Source organism: Polyodon spathula, chromosome 26, assembly GCF_017654505.1.
Source record: "Polyodon spathula isolate WHYD16114869_AA chromosome 26, ASM1765450v1, whole genome shotgun sequence".
In the NCBI taxonomy this organism is placed as follows: domain Eukaryota; kingdom Metazoa; phylum Chordata; class Actinopteri; order Acipenseriformes; family Polyodontidae; genus Polyodon; species Polyodon spathula.
Window position 1 is genome coordinate 2,676,251 of NC_054559.1, and position 14,059 is coordinate 2,690,309.

Below are 14,059 nucleotides of genomic sequence, written 5' to 3' on the forward strand. Positions count from 1 at the left end.
TTAATTGGATTCTGCAATATCGTATTGCATGACCTAACCTCTATGAAGCTGGAAGTGAATGCTGCTTGGACTTTGGTTTGTAATTTACAAGACATTTGAAGTTTGCACGTGAGACCTACACCTTGAATGCATGGCAGGGGGAATTTCACTTATTAGGTACAATTTAAAGCTGGTAGATATCATTAAATACTATTTTTTAACATGCTGGCTGCCCATTCCAATCCTCTCTCTCACCGTTATTGAACTCGATGTATTTAGAGATCTTGTGCCAGGTGCGGTAGTAGAAGTGTCGAACCTGCTCCTTGTTCTTGACCATGCTGGCCGGTTTGCCTTTCTTCTTGTACTTCAGCGCAATGTTATTCTGGATGGCTTCAAAATCCTTGCCATGCTGCACGGAAGAACAAAGAAGCAGTAAAAAGGAGGTACAACATGTTAGTCACCATCGTAAAAAAAATACAAGCATAATTTGAAACACTCACTGATACACTGATACAAAATCATGAACATCAAGTGCTGCCCAGAAACCAAAACGGTCTGAGGACAGAGGGGAGGAGCTGCACAGAAACCAACTGGTGAGGGCATGGGATGAGCTACCTAGTCACGCTGTTGATGCTGAATCACTGGGATCCTTTAACCCTTTGAGTAGTATGAACGTACCGTTACGTTCTGCAACTTTAAACTTGAATTACTGAGCCTACAAAACCCCTGAGCGCACAATATTGTAACACTGGGTTTCTGTGACACCTTTTATTGGTCTCTTGTGCCCTATGCCAGATATTGACTGAATTACATACAATTATCCCAGTCACAAAAATGTCAACAGCGTTTGTCACCCAGCTAAAATCGCTCAGTGAGAAATAAGTATTAGGAATAATACTGAATTCAGATTTAAATTCAAATATATACATTTCTTCCACTGAATCAGATGTCAGTGAGTGTGTCAGTGAAGACATAAGCGAAGAATATTTACCATCAACATCAAGTGACAGCGAAGAGGCGGCATCAAGCTCTGTGCGTTGTTCCATGTTTCAAGGAGTACCTCACATGCTGAAGCATTACTTTTTTTTTTTTTTTTTTTAGTAAAAACCTTTCCCTATGACTAAATTAAAATATTTATTTATTTGAGGTAAAAAATTATTTGTCTGTATTCCATCAATATTCATTACATACATACAAATATACACTGAGTGTACAAAACATTAGGAACACCTTCCTAACATTGAGTTGCACCCCCTTTTGCCCAGAACAGCCTCAATTCGTCTGGGCATGGACTCTACAAGGTGTCGAAAGCGTTCCACAGGGATGCTGGCCCATGTTGACTCCAATGCTTCCCATAGTAATGTTGTTGAAGCTGCCACCCTGGGATCCTTCAAGAAGCTGCTTGATGAGATTCTGGGATCAATAAGCTACTAACAACCAAACGAGCAAGATGGGCCGAATGGCCTCCTCTCATTTGTAAACTTTCTTATGTTCTTATGTTCTTATAGTTGTGTCAAGTTGGCTGGTAATGATCTCTGCTCTAATCCCACAGATCCCACAGATGCTCAAATGGATTGAGATCTGGTGACTAGGCAGGCCATTGCAGTAAGCTGAATTCACTGTCATGTTCGTGGACCCAATCCTGGACAATCCTAGCCTTGTGGCATGGGACATTATCCTGCTGAAAAAAAAATTCATTAGCAGATGGATACACTGCTGCCATGAAGGGATTCAACTGATTGGCAATGACGTTCAGATATCCTGTGGCATTCAAACGTTGCTCCACTTTTATCAAGGGGCCCAATGTGTGCCATGAAAACACACCCCACACCATCACACCACCAGCAGCAGCCTGCAATGTTGACACGCTGCATGATGGATGCATGTACTCATGTGGATTTCTCCGTACCCTAGTCCTCCCATCAGCGTGAAACAGCAGGAACCGGGATTCATCAGACCAGGCAATGTTTTTCCAATCCTCCAGTGTCCAGTGTTTTCGTTCCTTAGCCCACTGCAACCGCAGTTTCTTGTGTTTGTTGAAATAAGTGGAACTATTAGGTCATCGGCTGCCATACCCCATTCGTGTCAAGGTACGACGAGTTGTGCACTCTTTTATGGGTCTTTCGGCACCAATGTTGTACTGGACTGTCAGCTGACTAACTGTAGCCTGTCTGTTACTCTGCACAACTCGTCTCACCCTCCTTTGGCCTCTTCAATCAATGAGCCGTTTTCGACCACTAGCCTGCCGTTGGCTGGATGTCCTTTGGGTGGTGAACCATCCTTGATACACACGGGAAACTGCCGAGTGAAAAACCCAGCAGCGTTGCAGTTCTTGACACACTCAAACCGGCGCGTCTGGCACCTACTACCATACCCCATTCAAAGGCACCCCAGATGTTGAGGGGATCCTCCCAATTGAACAAGCAGGTTTCCAAGCAGGAGGAAGTACTTGTGAACAAGTCCTGGCTCTAGCTACCTTCATCGAAAACGGCTTCCAGCGGAAGTTTAAAACCGGCGCCGTTTTCTTGGATTTAACTGCAGCGTACGACACTGTCTGGCGCACAGGCCTCTTGTTAAATTTTTGCCAGCTTGGGTTCCAGATGTCGTGGAGTTCCTGCTACGAGACCGGAGGATACGAGTACACATGGGTGAAGAAGCGAGCAGGTGGGATTTAGCAGAACAGTCTCCCACAAGGATCTGTTCTCGCACCCACTCTCTTCAATGTGTATGTCTCGGACCTCTAGCAAGTTCATATATGCGGACAACATCTGCTGTGCCACTCAAGCCCAAGCTTTCGAAGAACTGGAAGAGCGTCTCAACATCGATATGGCAATATCCGACTACTGCAAAAAGTGATGACTCCAACCAAGCATCACAAAAACTGTCTCAGCAGTTTTTCATCTGCACAATGCAAGTGCTTCACAGGAACTGAATGTAGTCCTAGATGGTAAACGGCTTAAGTGCGATCACAGCCCAATTTACCTCGGTGTTACCCTGGATCGTTCACTGACATTCCACGACCACCTGATAGAGACAGCCGCGAAAGTCAGCACACGAAACAATTTGCTGAGTATGTTGGCCGGCATATCATGGGGAGCACGAACACCGGTCCTCCGGTCCACAGCCATTGCTCTCTGCTACTCAACAGCTGAGTACTGTGCCCCAGTCTGGTGTCACAGTTCGCATGCAAAGAAAATTGACACTCAGCTGAACTCTGCATTGCAGACCATCTCCGGCACTTTTCGCTCAACTCCGGTCCAGTGGCTACCGGTGCTAAGCAACATCACACCTCCACACATTCGGCGCAAGGAAGCAGTGGTCAAAATCGTCAACAAGATCCAGGATAACCCGGCACTTCCATTGCATGACTTTATCCTCCATCCACCAAAGGTGCGTCTGGAATCAAAGGTGCGTCTGGAATCTAGACTTCCAGTCTGGCTGTCACTTCCCAGTGGCAAGAGGAGTGGTTCCAGAGCAACATTAGCAACCAATTCCTCATTGCCGACCCAACAGACCGCCCAACCGGCTTTGACCTGCCACGCCAAGACTGGACTTTACTCAATCGCTTTCGTACTGGTCACGATCGGTGTGCAGCGTGTCTTTATGACTGGGGCCTCGTAGACAGCCCACGCTGCTCACGTGGGCAGAAACAGACAATGCTTCATGTTGTGGAAGACTGCCCGCTGACAAGTTTCCCGGGTGGACTCAGTGCTTTACACACACCTGTTGATTCAGCAGTTGCTTGGCTGCGCAAGAACAGCACACGCTAAGAAGAAGATTCAAAGGCACTTAAATCTTTTGTCTTGGCCATTTTCCCCTCTGAATGGTACACATACACAATCCATGTCTCAATTGTGTCAAGGCTTAAAAATCCTTCTTTAGCCTGTCTCCCCTTCACCTACACTGATTGAAGTGGATTTAACAGGTTACATCAATAAGGGATCATAGCTTTCACCTGGATTCACCTCGTCAGTCTATTTCATGGAAAGAGCAGGTGTTCCTAATGTTTTGTACACTCAGTGTATAGCTTTCAGTTTGTTTGTACAATGTACTCATAATAATCAAGTGCATGCATAAGAAAAGAAAAAAAAAAAAAAAAAAACTCACTCCCGTAGGACCGGCAGTGCATTTTAGAACTCACTAATCAAAGGGTTAAGACCCAACTTGACCAAGTGCTGAGATTATAATTGTCACTTCCTAGTAGTTGACTAAACAGGTCAAACAGGCCATTTTATCAGAACAGCATTGGGAGCAGGTTGTTGCATAATTAAGGGATAATGGCATTGTTATGGCTTGTTACAAGGTACTCCTAAGCCAATAAAGTCTGAGATCGGAAGTAAAGGGCATTATTTGAACAAGGGAGTTTCATTATTTTTGATGAACACACCACTATCAATATTATTCCACTATCACTATTATTCTACTTTTTTAAAGTATTTATTACCTGTTTGTCTAAATGGATCACTTGGTCCACTGACAAGGTTAATGGTGAAGCTTTTCCTCAGTAAGCAGTGACACTAGAACAGATGTCATTCACTTGGGTCATCTTCTCAGAAATGCTTTGTTGATTATTATACAATGGCTCCAAAAAACACAATGTTGTCTTCTAATATGATAATGAATACCTCATAGAGCCCCTCAAAGAAAGAGTTCTTGTCCTCTGCACTCCAGGACTCCCACTGCCGTCGCACCTTCTTCTTGTTCCCCTCCTCCTTGTCAGCAGACCCCAGGCTCCGAGGAGCTGGCTTCGAGGTTCCCACTGAGGCCTCAGGAGGGCCAAACCCTGCCAGGATTGCAGCCCCATTCTCAGCTCCTGCAACACAGCCAGTACCCATCAGTCAATGGACCACAAACCAAATATACTGACACTAAATAGAACACTGTGCTAACACAGGGTTGTTTTGGATATTTAGATTTTGTATTCATTATATAGGTCTCAAATGGGAAGTTCTGAAAGTTGCATGATATTGGTTAGCAGTTTGTAGATAATTTCTTTCATTTCTTCGAGTACTATTGGGAGGATCTCAACTGGCCGAGGGGATCTGTTTATTTTAAGAGCTCCTAGTCCCTTTAACACTAGCACCACCATAGCCACTTTTTGAACAGCTTTTGCAATTGAAATTTAAATATCTCTGAGTATGTGAATATCTTGTGCATGTCCGTTCTTAAGTGTTACTAAATATTTGAATTAAATACACATACAGTGTTTCAGCTGCAGAATCATAAAAATTAATAAGCTATAAGCACGTGCTTCTGCAACCACCAGACCTGCAGTTTATGCAGCATATAGAAACTTAATACAATACAATTTAGTCTGGGCTTTGTAATAAAATCAAACTCATTGTGAAAGAATGTATTATATATATATATACACGTATTATATGACACATAGACTTCACCTATCTTGATCATTGGACCACATTCTACAACAAGGACTATCTGTATAGACGGGATGGACTGCACTTAAATAACAAGGGAACCAGTCTACTTGGAGAAAAAATCCTCCAGCAGGTTCAGAAGCATTTAAACTAGAAAGGAAGGGGGGAGAAATCAACAAAAAAACAGAAGGGAGACCGCATCAAAACAAGAACAACAACTCAGGTAAGACAACCATTAAATGTATTTATCTAAATGCTAGAAGTATCAGAAACAACATTCTAGAACTTGAAGCTACTGCACTAACAGGTAACTATGATGTGATAGGTGTTACAGAAACGTGGTTGTCTGAGAATGAAGGACCAGGGGACAAATATAATATTTGTGGGTATACACTGTATAGGAAAGAGAGGCAGGACAGAAGAGGAGGAGGGGTAGCTCTATACATAAAAACAGTCTTGAAGCCCAGGTGTTAAACCTGGACAAAGAAAATAAAACCGAATCAATATGGGTCAGAATAATGGACAAAAATTCAAAAGGCATAATAATAGGAGCATGCTATAGACCGCCAGATTCAGACGGTGAGCACAATAATCTGTTATACAATGACATTAGAAATGTGTGTAGCAAAGGAGAAGCCATATTAATGGGGGATTACAACTTCCTCCAAATAAAATGGGAAAACCTGGTGGGTAGCACGAAGGATGAAATTGAAATGGTGGAAATGACAAATGACTGCTTCCTAACACAATTGGTCAAGGCACCGACTAGAGGGGAGGCATGCCTTGATTTAGTCTTTTCAAATAACGAAGACAAAATAACTAAAACGGAGGTCAGAGAACCACTGGCAAACTCAGACCACAACATGGTCTCATTTGAAGTGTTTTTTAAAACCCCAAAAGTAATGACTAAAGCTAAGGTTTACAATTTTAGAAAAGCAAACTATGAAGGTATGAAACAGAGACTAACAGAAGTAGATTGGAGTAAAATAGAGAAAACACCCACAGAAGAAGGATGGTTGTTCTTCAAAAATGTAGTACTAGAGGCGCAAAACAATTACATCCCTAAAGTAGACAAATCTAAATGTAAAACTAAAATTGCCAAAATGGTTTAATAGATCAATTAAAAAAAATATTCAGCGAAAAAAGGCACTTTACAGAGCATTAAAAAAGGACCAAAAAGAAAGTACGCAGAAAGAGTACACAGAACTGCAAACGCAAGTTAAAAAGGAAGTTAGAAAGGCCAAGAGAGAAATAGAAATTAACATTGCTAAGGGAGCTAAAACCAATTCCAAAATGTTTTTCCAATATTACAACAGCAAGCGAACATTCAAAGAGGAGATTAAATGTTTAAGAGATACAAATGGCAAAATCGTAGAAGAAGAAAAAAAAATAGCAAATATATTAAATGATTACTTTTCACAAGTTTTTACAAAGGAAGATACTGACAACATGCCCCACATGTCATCCAGTTCCTATCCAGTTTTAAATAACTTTAGCATAACTGAGGCAGAAGTGTTAAAGGGACAAGGAGCTCTTAAAATAAACAAATCCCCTGGGCCGGATGAGATCCTCCCAGTAGTACTCAAAGAAATGAAAGAAGTAATTTACAAACCGCTAACCAAGATCATGCAGCAGTCTCTTGACACAGGGGTGGTACCGACAGACTGGAAAATTGCAAACGTAATACCGATCCACAAAAAGGGAAACAAAACTGAACCAGGTAACTACAGACCAGTAAGCCTGACTTCTATTATATGCAAACTTATGGAAACTATAATAAGATCCAAAATGGAGAATTACCTATATGGTAACAGGGTCCTGGGAAACAGTCAACATGGTTTTAGGAAAGGGAGATCGTGTCTAACTTGCTTGATTTTTTTGAGGATGGATAATGGATAATTGCAAAGCATATGACATGGTTTATTTAGATTTTCAGAAAGCTTTTGACAAAGTCCCGCATAAAAGATGAATTCTCAAACTGAACGCAGCTAGGATTCAAGGAAACGCATGTACATGGATTAGGGAGTGGTTAACATGTAGAAAACAGAAAGCACTGATTAGAGGAAAAACCTCAGAATGGAGTGTGGTAACCAGTGGTGTACCACAGGGATCAGTATTAGGTCCTCTGCTATTCCTAATCTACATTAACGATTTAGATTCTGGTATAGTAAGTAAACTTGTTAAATTTGCAGACAACACAAAAATAGGAGGAGTGGCAAACACTGTTGCAGCAGCAAAGGTTATTCAAAATGATCTAGACAAGATTCAAAACTGGGCACACACATGACAAATGACATTTAATAGAGAAAAGTGTAAGGTACTGCACACAGGAAATAAAAATGTACATTATAAATATCATATGGGAGATACTGAAATTGGAGAAGGAATCTATGAAAAAGACCTAGGAGTTTTTGTTGACTCAGAAATGTCTTCATCTATACAATGTGGGGAAGCTATAAAAAAGGCTAACAGGATGCTCAGACATAGATGCACTAGTAAGACCTCATCTCGAATATTGTGTGCGGTTCTGGTCACCTCGCTATAAAAAAGCTAATGCTGCTCTAGAAAGAGTGCAAAGAAGAGCGACCAGAATTATTCCAGGCTTAAAAGGCATGTCATATGCAGACAGGCTAAAAGAATTGAATCTGTTCAGTCTTGAACAAAGACGACTACGCGGTGACCTAATTCAAGCATTCAAAATTCTGAAAGGTATTGACAATGTCGACCCAAGGGACTTTTTCAACCTGAAAAAAGAAACAAGGACCAGGGGTCACAAATGGAGATTAGACAAAGGGGCATTCAGAACAGAAAATAGGAGGCACTTTTTTACACAGAGAATTGTGAGGGTCTGGAATCAACTCCCCAGTAATGTTGTTGAAGCTGCCACCCTGGGATCCTTCAAGAAGCTGCTTGATGAGATTCTGGGATCAATAAGCTTGATGAGATTCTGGGATCTGGGATCAATAAGCTACCCAAGTACTTTCCAAGTACTAACAACCAAACGAGCAAGATGGGCCGAATGGCTTCCTCTCGTTTGTAAACTTTCTTATGTTCTTATGAACTCATCAGGACGCCGACTCTTCCCACGAGGTGAAGCCATCCAAACTTTAAAAACTGGAAAACCATCTTCTTTTGTTTTGATATATTTTTTCAGCTCCTTGGTTAGCAGTTCTCTTGAGTTTAAGATTTTGTGAAAGCTAATAAACAGAAAAAAGGAACTTTCTAGAAATTCAATACTGTGTCAAGTGGTTTCTTTAGCAGGCTAATGTTCTATTGAAGTATCAGGCTACATGATAACTTGATAGGATATATATATATATATATATATATATATATACACACACACATTTATACACATATATATACATATATTATTATATATATACACACATGATATATATATATATATATATATATATATATATATATATATATATATATATATATATATATATATATAAAAAATGTTGCCGTTGTTCTTTGTTGAAATTAATGTTCAGCTTTCATATTTTGTTATGTACTACTCATTCAATCAAACCAAGTAGTGTAAGAAGTTGCTTGTATTGTTCATGACGTTTTTCAATTCAAGTAAGCTTATTTGTGTATAATAAAATGACAACAGAGCTGCAGCCAGTGCCATCTTACTTAAACAGACTCAAGTTGAAATCGTGGCAGCAGACTGGCTCTCTTAAGCGCATGCAAGAAATTGCAGAATTGCATACAACTGTGTTGAATTTAAAATGAAAGCAGCATGAGATTTAATTAGAAGTAACGGCGTTATGACGCTGCACGTCCAGAGGATTGGTGGCTGTGCCTCAGCACCGCATGTACACCCCTTACCTACCTACGCTATAGTGACGTGGCATGTTGACTTTGAAACCACACCCACTATAGCGTTTCAGTGGCGGTATAGCCTTTCACAAAGGTAGTAATAACGGTTCAGTGCAGTCTCTGAACCACCTTGCAAGGTGGTTCAGAGATGGCATAAAATATGACGGTTCTGTGGTGGTATAGGCAATTCACACAGATCTATAAGCTGCTTCAGTGGCGGTTCTGAAGCGTCACAACTCCTCTGTGTGAATGCTAACCGACCTGAAAGAACTATATTTTACACAGAATATGTTGCTAAGTGGATATATCTATTGTGACATCTCTGGAAATGTTTGGTGTGTTTGTCACTTCTCCGGACCTTTTACACTGTCCTCTAGCACAAAAGAAAGTCAAACTTCCAGGAATGCAAGTTAAACAGGATGGTACCTGTGTGTTTATTATTTACAATACTTCAAAAACACCCAAAATAAACAAACAAAAGCCTAACTCCTTAATAGAGTACTAACTATAACAGAAAGATTCCCTAACTAACAGTCCGGGCAGCTAAGCTGCTTACCAGCTCCAAATACCAGGACTCTCTTCCAGCTCACTCTCCCACTCTCCAACAGGTTGACCCTGCCCTTTTTAAAAGGCTCCCAATTGTTTAACTGGTGGCAGCTGTTCAATCAATTACACAATCACCTTGTCCAATTATGCCATCTAACATGGCCTCCTGGGAATTGAAGTCCTGCTGCGCCAGATCGGCAGGACTACATTTCCTTAAAATGGGTACAGACTGTGCATAATCCGTGGCCCAAAATATCGGCCCTCGACCACAATGCCCCACATTTCATTACACTATCCTATGACGAACTTTTTCACATTATGCACCCATCATTTTTTTTTTTTTTAATTATTCTTTCTGATCCTAGTTCCTGAGGGTTGTGGCTACCACTGATACTGTTACAGTTTTTAGGTAGGTGATGACTAAATAAGACTTATGGAGACCTTTCTAAAGAAAAATGTATTTGAGTACATTTTAAAACTAGAGTTGCTAGCAACTATAAAGGCTGCCAAAGAAAACATGGTTCAGTCATCACAAATAATCACCGATACAGCTCGCTACATTTCCTACAGTTAGTTAATGGGTACTTCAGTTGTATCGTGTACAGAGCATAATCTTACGCTGAAGTTTAAGTGCACTTATCTGTGTTAGATACAGCCGAGGAGCTATAGGCCAATTTGTGGGTTTTGTACCTTAGCAGGGGTCAAAGGTCATGGGTGATGACATTTTTTTTTTATAGAGCACATGACTTCCTATATGTGTTCCATTATAACTCTGACCATATTGGCACGCCCTAGGAGATAAAATTTAAACATTAATTCCAACATGGCCACCAAACCATGTGACCAATCTTCTTTTGATTTTAGTTGTTATTACTTTATTATGAGCCGCACAACTGTACCAACATTAAAGAGCATACGTTCAACACTGTTCTTGTTATGGGTCATAAGTCGTTTTTCAATTATCAATATGACCGCCAGACCACATGACCAAAACACACCATTTTGAAAACGACAGTACTTCACATTACCCTCTACTATCATACTCAGTTTCACGTATCTATTGTATTGCAGTATGGATTTATACTTTAATTTATGTAAATATACCACTCGTGAAATTGTTCTTTTGCTCACTGCATCCATGTTTTTTTTAACGAAAAAGCAGGGATTTTACAAAACTTAGAAAGGACCTTGTCCTGAGCAAACCTGACAATTTAGGTGCCGATCAACATTGCCGTTTCAGACAAGAAGATCTTTGAATATTATGCGCAAATCCAATGCGGCGAGCAAACCAACCATCCAATTGATTTTTTTTCAAAGTTTTCTTTTTATAATAGGCCATTTGCTGACATTGTCAGATCTCCATCAAGTCGTTTTTGTCAACAAGAGTTTTGAAAATTGTCCAATATTTTCACGAGATGTAGCCTAGTAGCCAAACTGTGAACTTTTTCCACTCGCGGACGCCAGTCTGGTTGTCCACACATAGGCATCTGCTTACATATGTGTTTTCATGAGTCTGCGACAAACTTTTGGCGGAAAAATAATAATTACAACTAGAGTTGCTAGCAACTATAAAGGCTTCCAAAGAAAACACTGTTCAATCATCACAAATAATTGCTAATACAGCACTTTGAAAGCAATGGATGAAACAAGGCTGACATGGTTTAAAGGTTACTGTTATAAACAATTACTGGTTCAGTGATTATTTTAAAGTGCATTATGTAATGGTGAAGTTAAGAACATTGATCCGTTGTCATCCATTACTTTCTATAGGGATGCATCACAACAAACATTTGAAAGTAATGGGGCTATCATTTTCATAGAGCACATATGACTTCCTATATGTGCTCAATATGAACAATGACTAACTGCATTCCCTGAGGAGCTATAGGCCAATTTGTGGGTTTTGAACCTTAACAGAGGTCAAAGGTTTGGGTGATGAAATTTTTTATAGAGCACGTATGACTTCCTGTATGTGTTCAATCAAAATGATTGCCATATCTGTGCTCTTTAAGGTCTTTTTTTTTTTTTTTTTATCAGAAATGTTAATTTTTGACCTTTAGCAGAGGTCAAAGGTTACGGGTGATGACATTTTTTTCATAGAGCACATATAACTTCCTATATGTGTTCCATTATAACTCTGACCATATCGGCACACCCTAGGAGATAAAACGTTAATTCCAATATGACCGCCAAACTAGTTGACCAATCTCCTTTCAATTTTAGTTGTTATAACTTTATGGACCGCACAACTGTGCCAACATTGAAGAACATACGTGCAACATTGTTCTTGTTATGGATCTTAAAAGTAGTTTTTCAATTATCAATATTGCCACCAAACCATGTGACCAAAAAACGGCATTTTGAAATCGACAGTACTTCACATTAACCTCTACTACCATACTCAGTTCCATGTCTCTAGTCTATTGCAGTATGGATTTATACTTTAATATATGTAAATATAGCACTTGTGAAATTGTTATTTTGCTTGGTACATCCATGTTTTTTCACGGTAAAGCGGGGATTTTACAAAACTTAGAAAGGACCTTGAGCAAATGTGACAATTTTGGTATCGATCAACATTGTGGTTTCAGACAAGAATATCTTTGAATATTTTGTGCAAATTCAACACGGCTGGCAAACCAACCGTCCAACATCGCAAAGCACTTAACAAAAGTGAAAACAGAAAAAATAAATTAAATAAATAACATACAAAATATATTAAAACAGTTTGAATTAAAAATACAATTGACAGTAAAAGTCATTAGAATGCCAATTTAAACAAATGAGTTTTGAGGCGGGATTTGAAAATAGACAGAGACTCAGAATCACGGATCTCAGAAGGAAGTGTGTACCACAGCTTAGGAGCATAGGAGGAAAAAGCCCTGTCACCCAAGTGTACACAGTTTAGTCAGGGGAACAACCAGAAGGCCGGCATCGGAGGACCGCAAAGCATGACTAAGAGTAGGTGGAAACTAACTCAGAAATGTAAGAGGGAGAGGTACCTCTATTGGCTTTAAAAGTCAGCAGCAGTACTTTGTAGTCAATGCGGTATTTGACCAGTAACCAGTGCAATGATTTCAGTATGGGGGTTATGTGACCACCAGAGCGAGACCAGAATTCTGAACATACTGGAGCTTTTGAAGGGTATTCTTTGACACCTCAGTAAGTAAGGCATCACAATAGTCAAGTCTGGAGGACACAAACGGATGAACAAGCTTTTCTGCAGCAGACAGCGACAAGACAGGGTGCAGCAGAGCAATGTTCTTTAGATGGAAAAAGGACAACTTGGTAATATTCCTGACATGCGGCTCAAAGGTTAAGCTAGAATCAAAAATGATCCCCAAGTTTCTCATTTTAGAACAAAACTCCATTAGCACCCCGTCATTGGTCATGTTTTGACAATGGATTTCCGCAGTTGATGCAGGGTTCTTATTAGCATCACTTCAGTCTTGTCGCTGTTGAGCTGCAGAAAATTCTGTGCTTAATGTCAGCAAAACAGTTGGTGAGCACAGAAACAGCCAAGTCAATATAAGGTATGGTTTGCAGATAAATCTGAGTATCATCAGCATAAATATGGAAATTTACACCGTGATTTCTAAAAATGTGGCCGACTGGATGCATATATATGCTAAATAAAATTGGTCCCAGTATGAAGCCCTGAGGAACACCAGAAGAAACCAACCAACTCTTCTGCACAAATTCCCAGAGATGTAGGGCATTTGTGGGTAGCTTAGCTTTGACTCTTCTATCCAGTTCATCCCATACAAGTTCTATGGGATTGAGGTCTGGAGACTGGGCAGGCCAGGTCATTAGACTGAGCTGTCCTTCACTTTCTTTCTTTGCCAAATAGTTCTTACACAACTTTGAGGTGTGTTTCGGGTCATTATCTTGCTGAAGAATGAAGGACTGCCCAACTAGCTGTAATCCTGCTGGAATGGCATGCCTCTGAAGTATGCTATGATAGCCATGCTGGTTGAGCTTGCCATGGACTTGGTAAAGATCACCAACTCTGTCACCAGCAAAGCAACCCCAGACCATGACACTACCTCCTCTCTGCGTCTTACAACTACTCGGCGGTTCAAACCCAAATATTTCAAATTTTGACTCATTGGTCCATAAGACCGACCTCCACTCCTCAAACGTCCAGTTTCTGTGTTTTTTGACCCAGGCAAGTCTCTTCCTCTTATTCTGCACTCTTAACAATGGTTTCTTTGCAGCAATTCTTTCAGTTAGGCCAGCTTCACGCAATCTCCACTGAACAGTTGATGTTGAAACATCTGTACTTCTAGTAGCATTTAGCTGAGCTTGTACTTCAGGGGCAGTAA

The 14,059-nt window shown here is 40.4% G+C and overlaps 1 protein-coding gene across 6 annotated transcripts in view; it reads right to left on the bottom strand.

Moving 5' to 3' along the window:
* The window catches only part of LOC121300723 (protein cramped-like), an 87,293-nt gene that overhangs the window by 63,469 nt on the left and 9,765 nt on the right, over positions 1 to 14,059 (bottom strand). For all 6 annotated transcript variants that reach the window (XM_041229457.1, XM_041229458.1, XM_041229456.1 and 3 more), the window contains 2 exons: positions 4,605 to 4,792; positions 235 to 388 (listed from right to left, as the gene is read on the bottom strand). In XM_041229457.1, the coding sequence (XP_041085391.1) occupies positions 235 to 388; positions 4,605 to 4,792 (342 nt within the window). The remainder of the gene's footprint in view (positions 1 to 234; positions 389 to 4,604; positions 4,793 to 14,059) is intronic.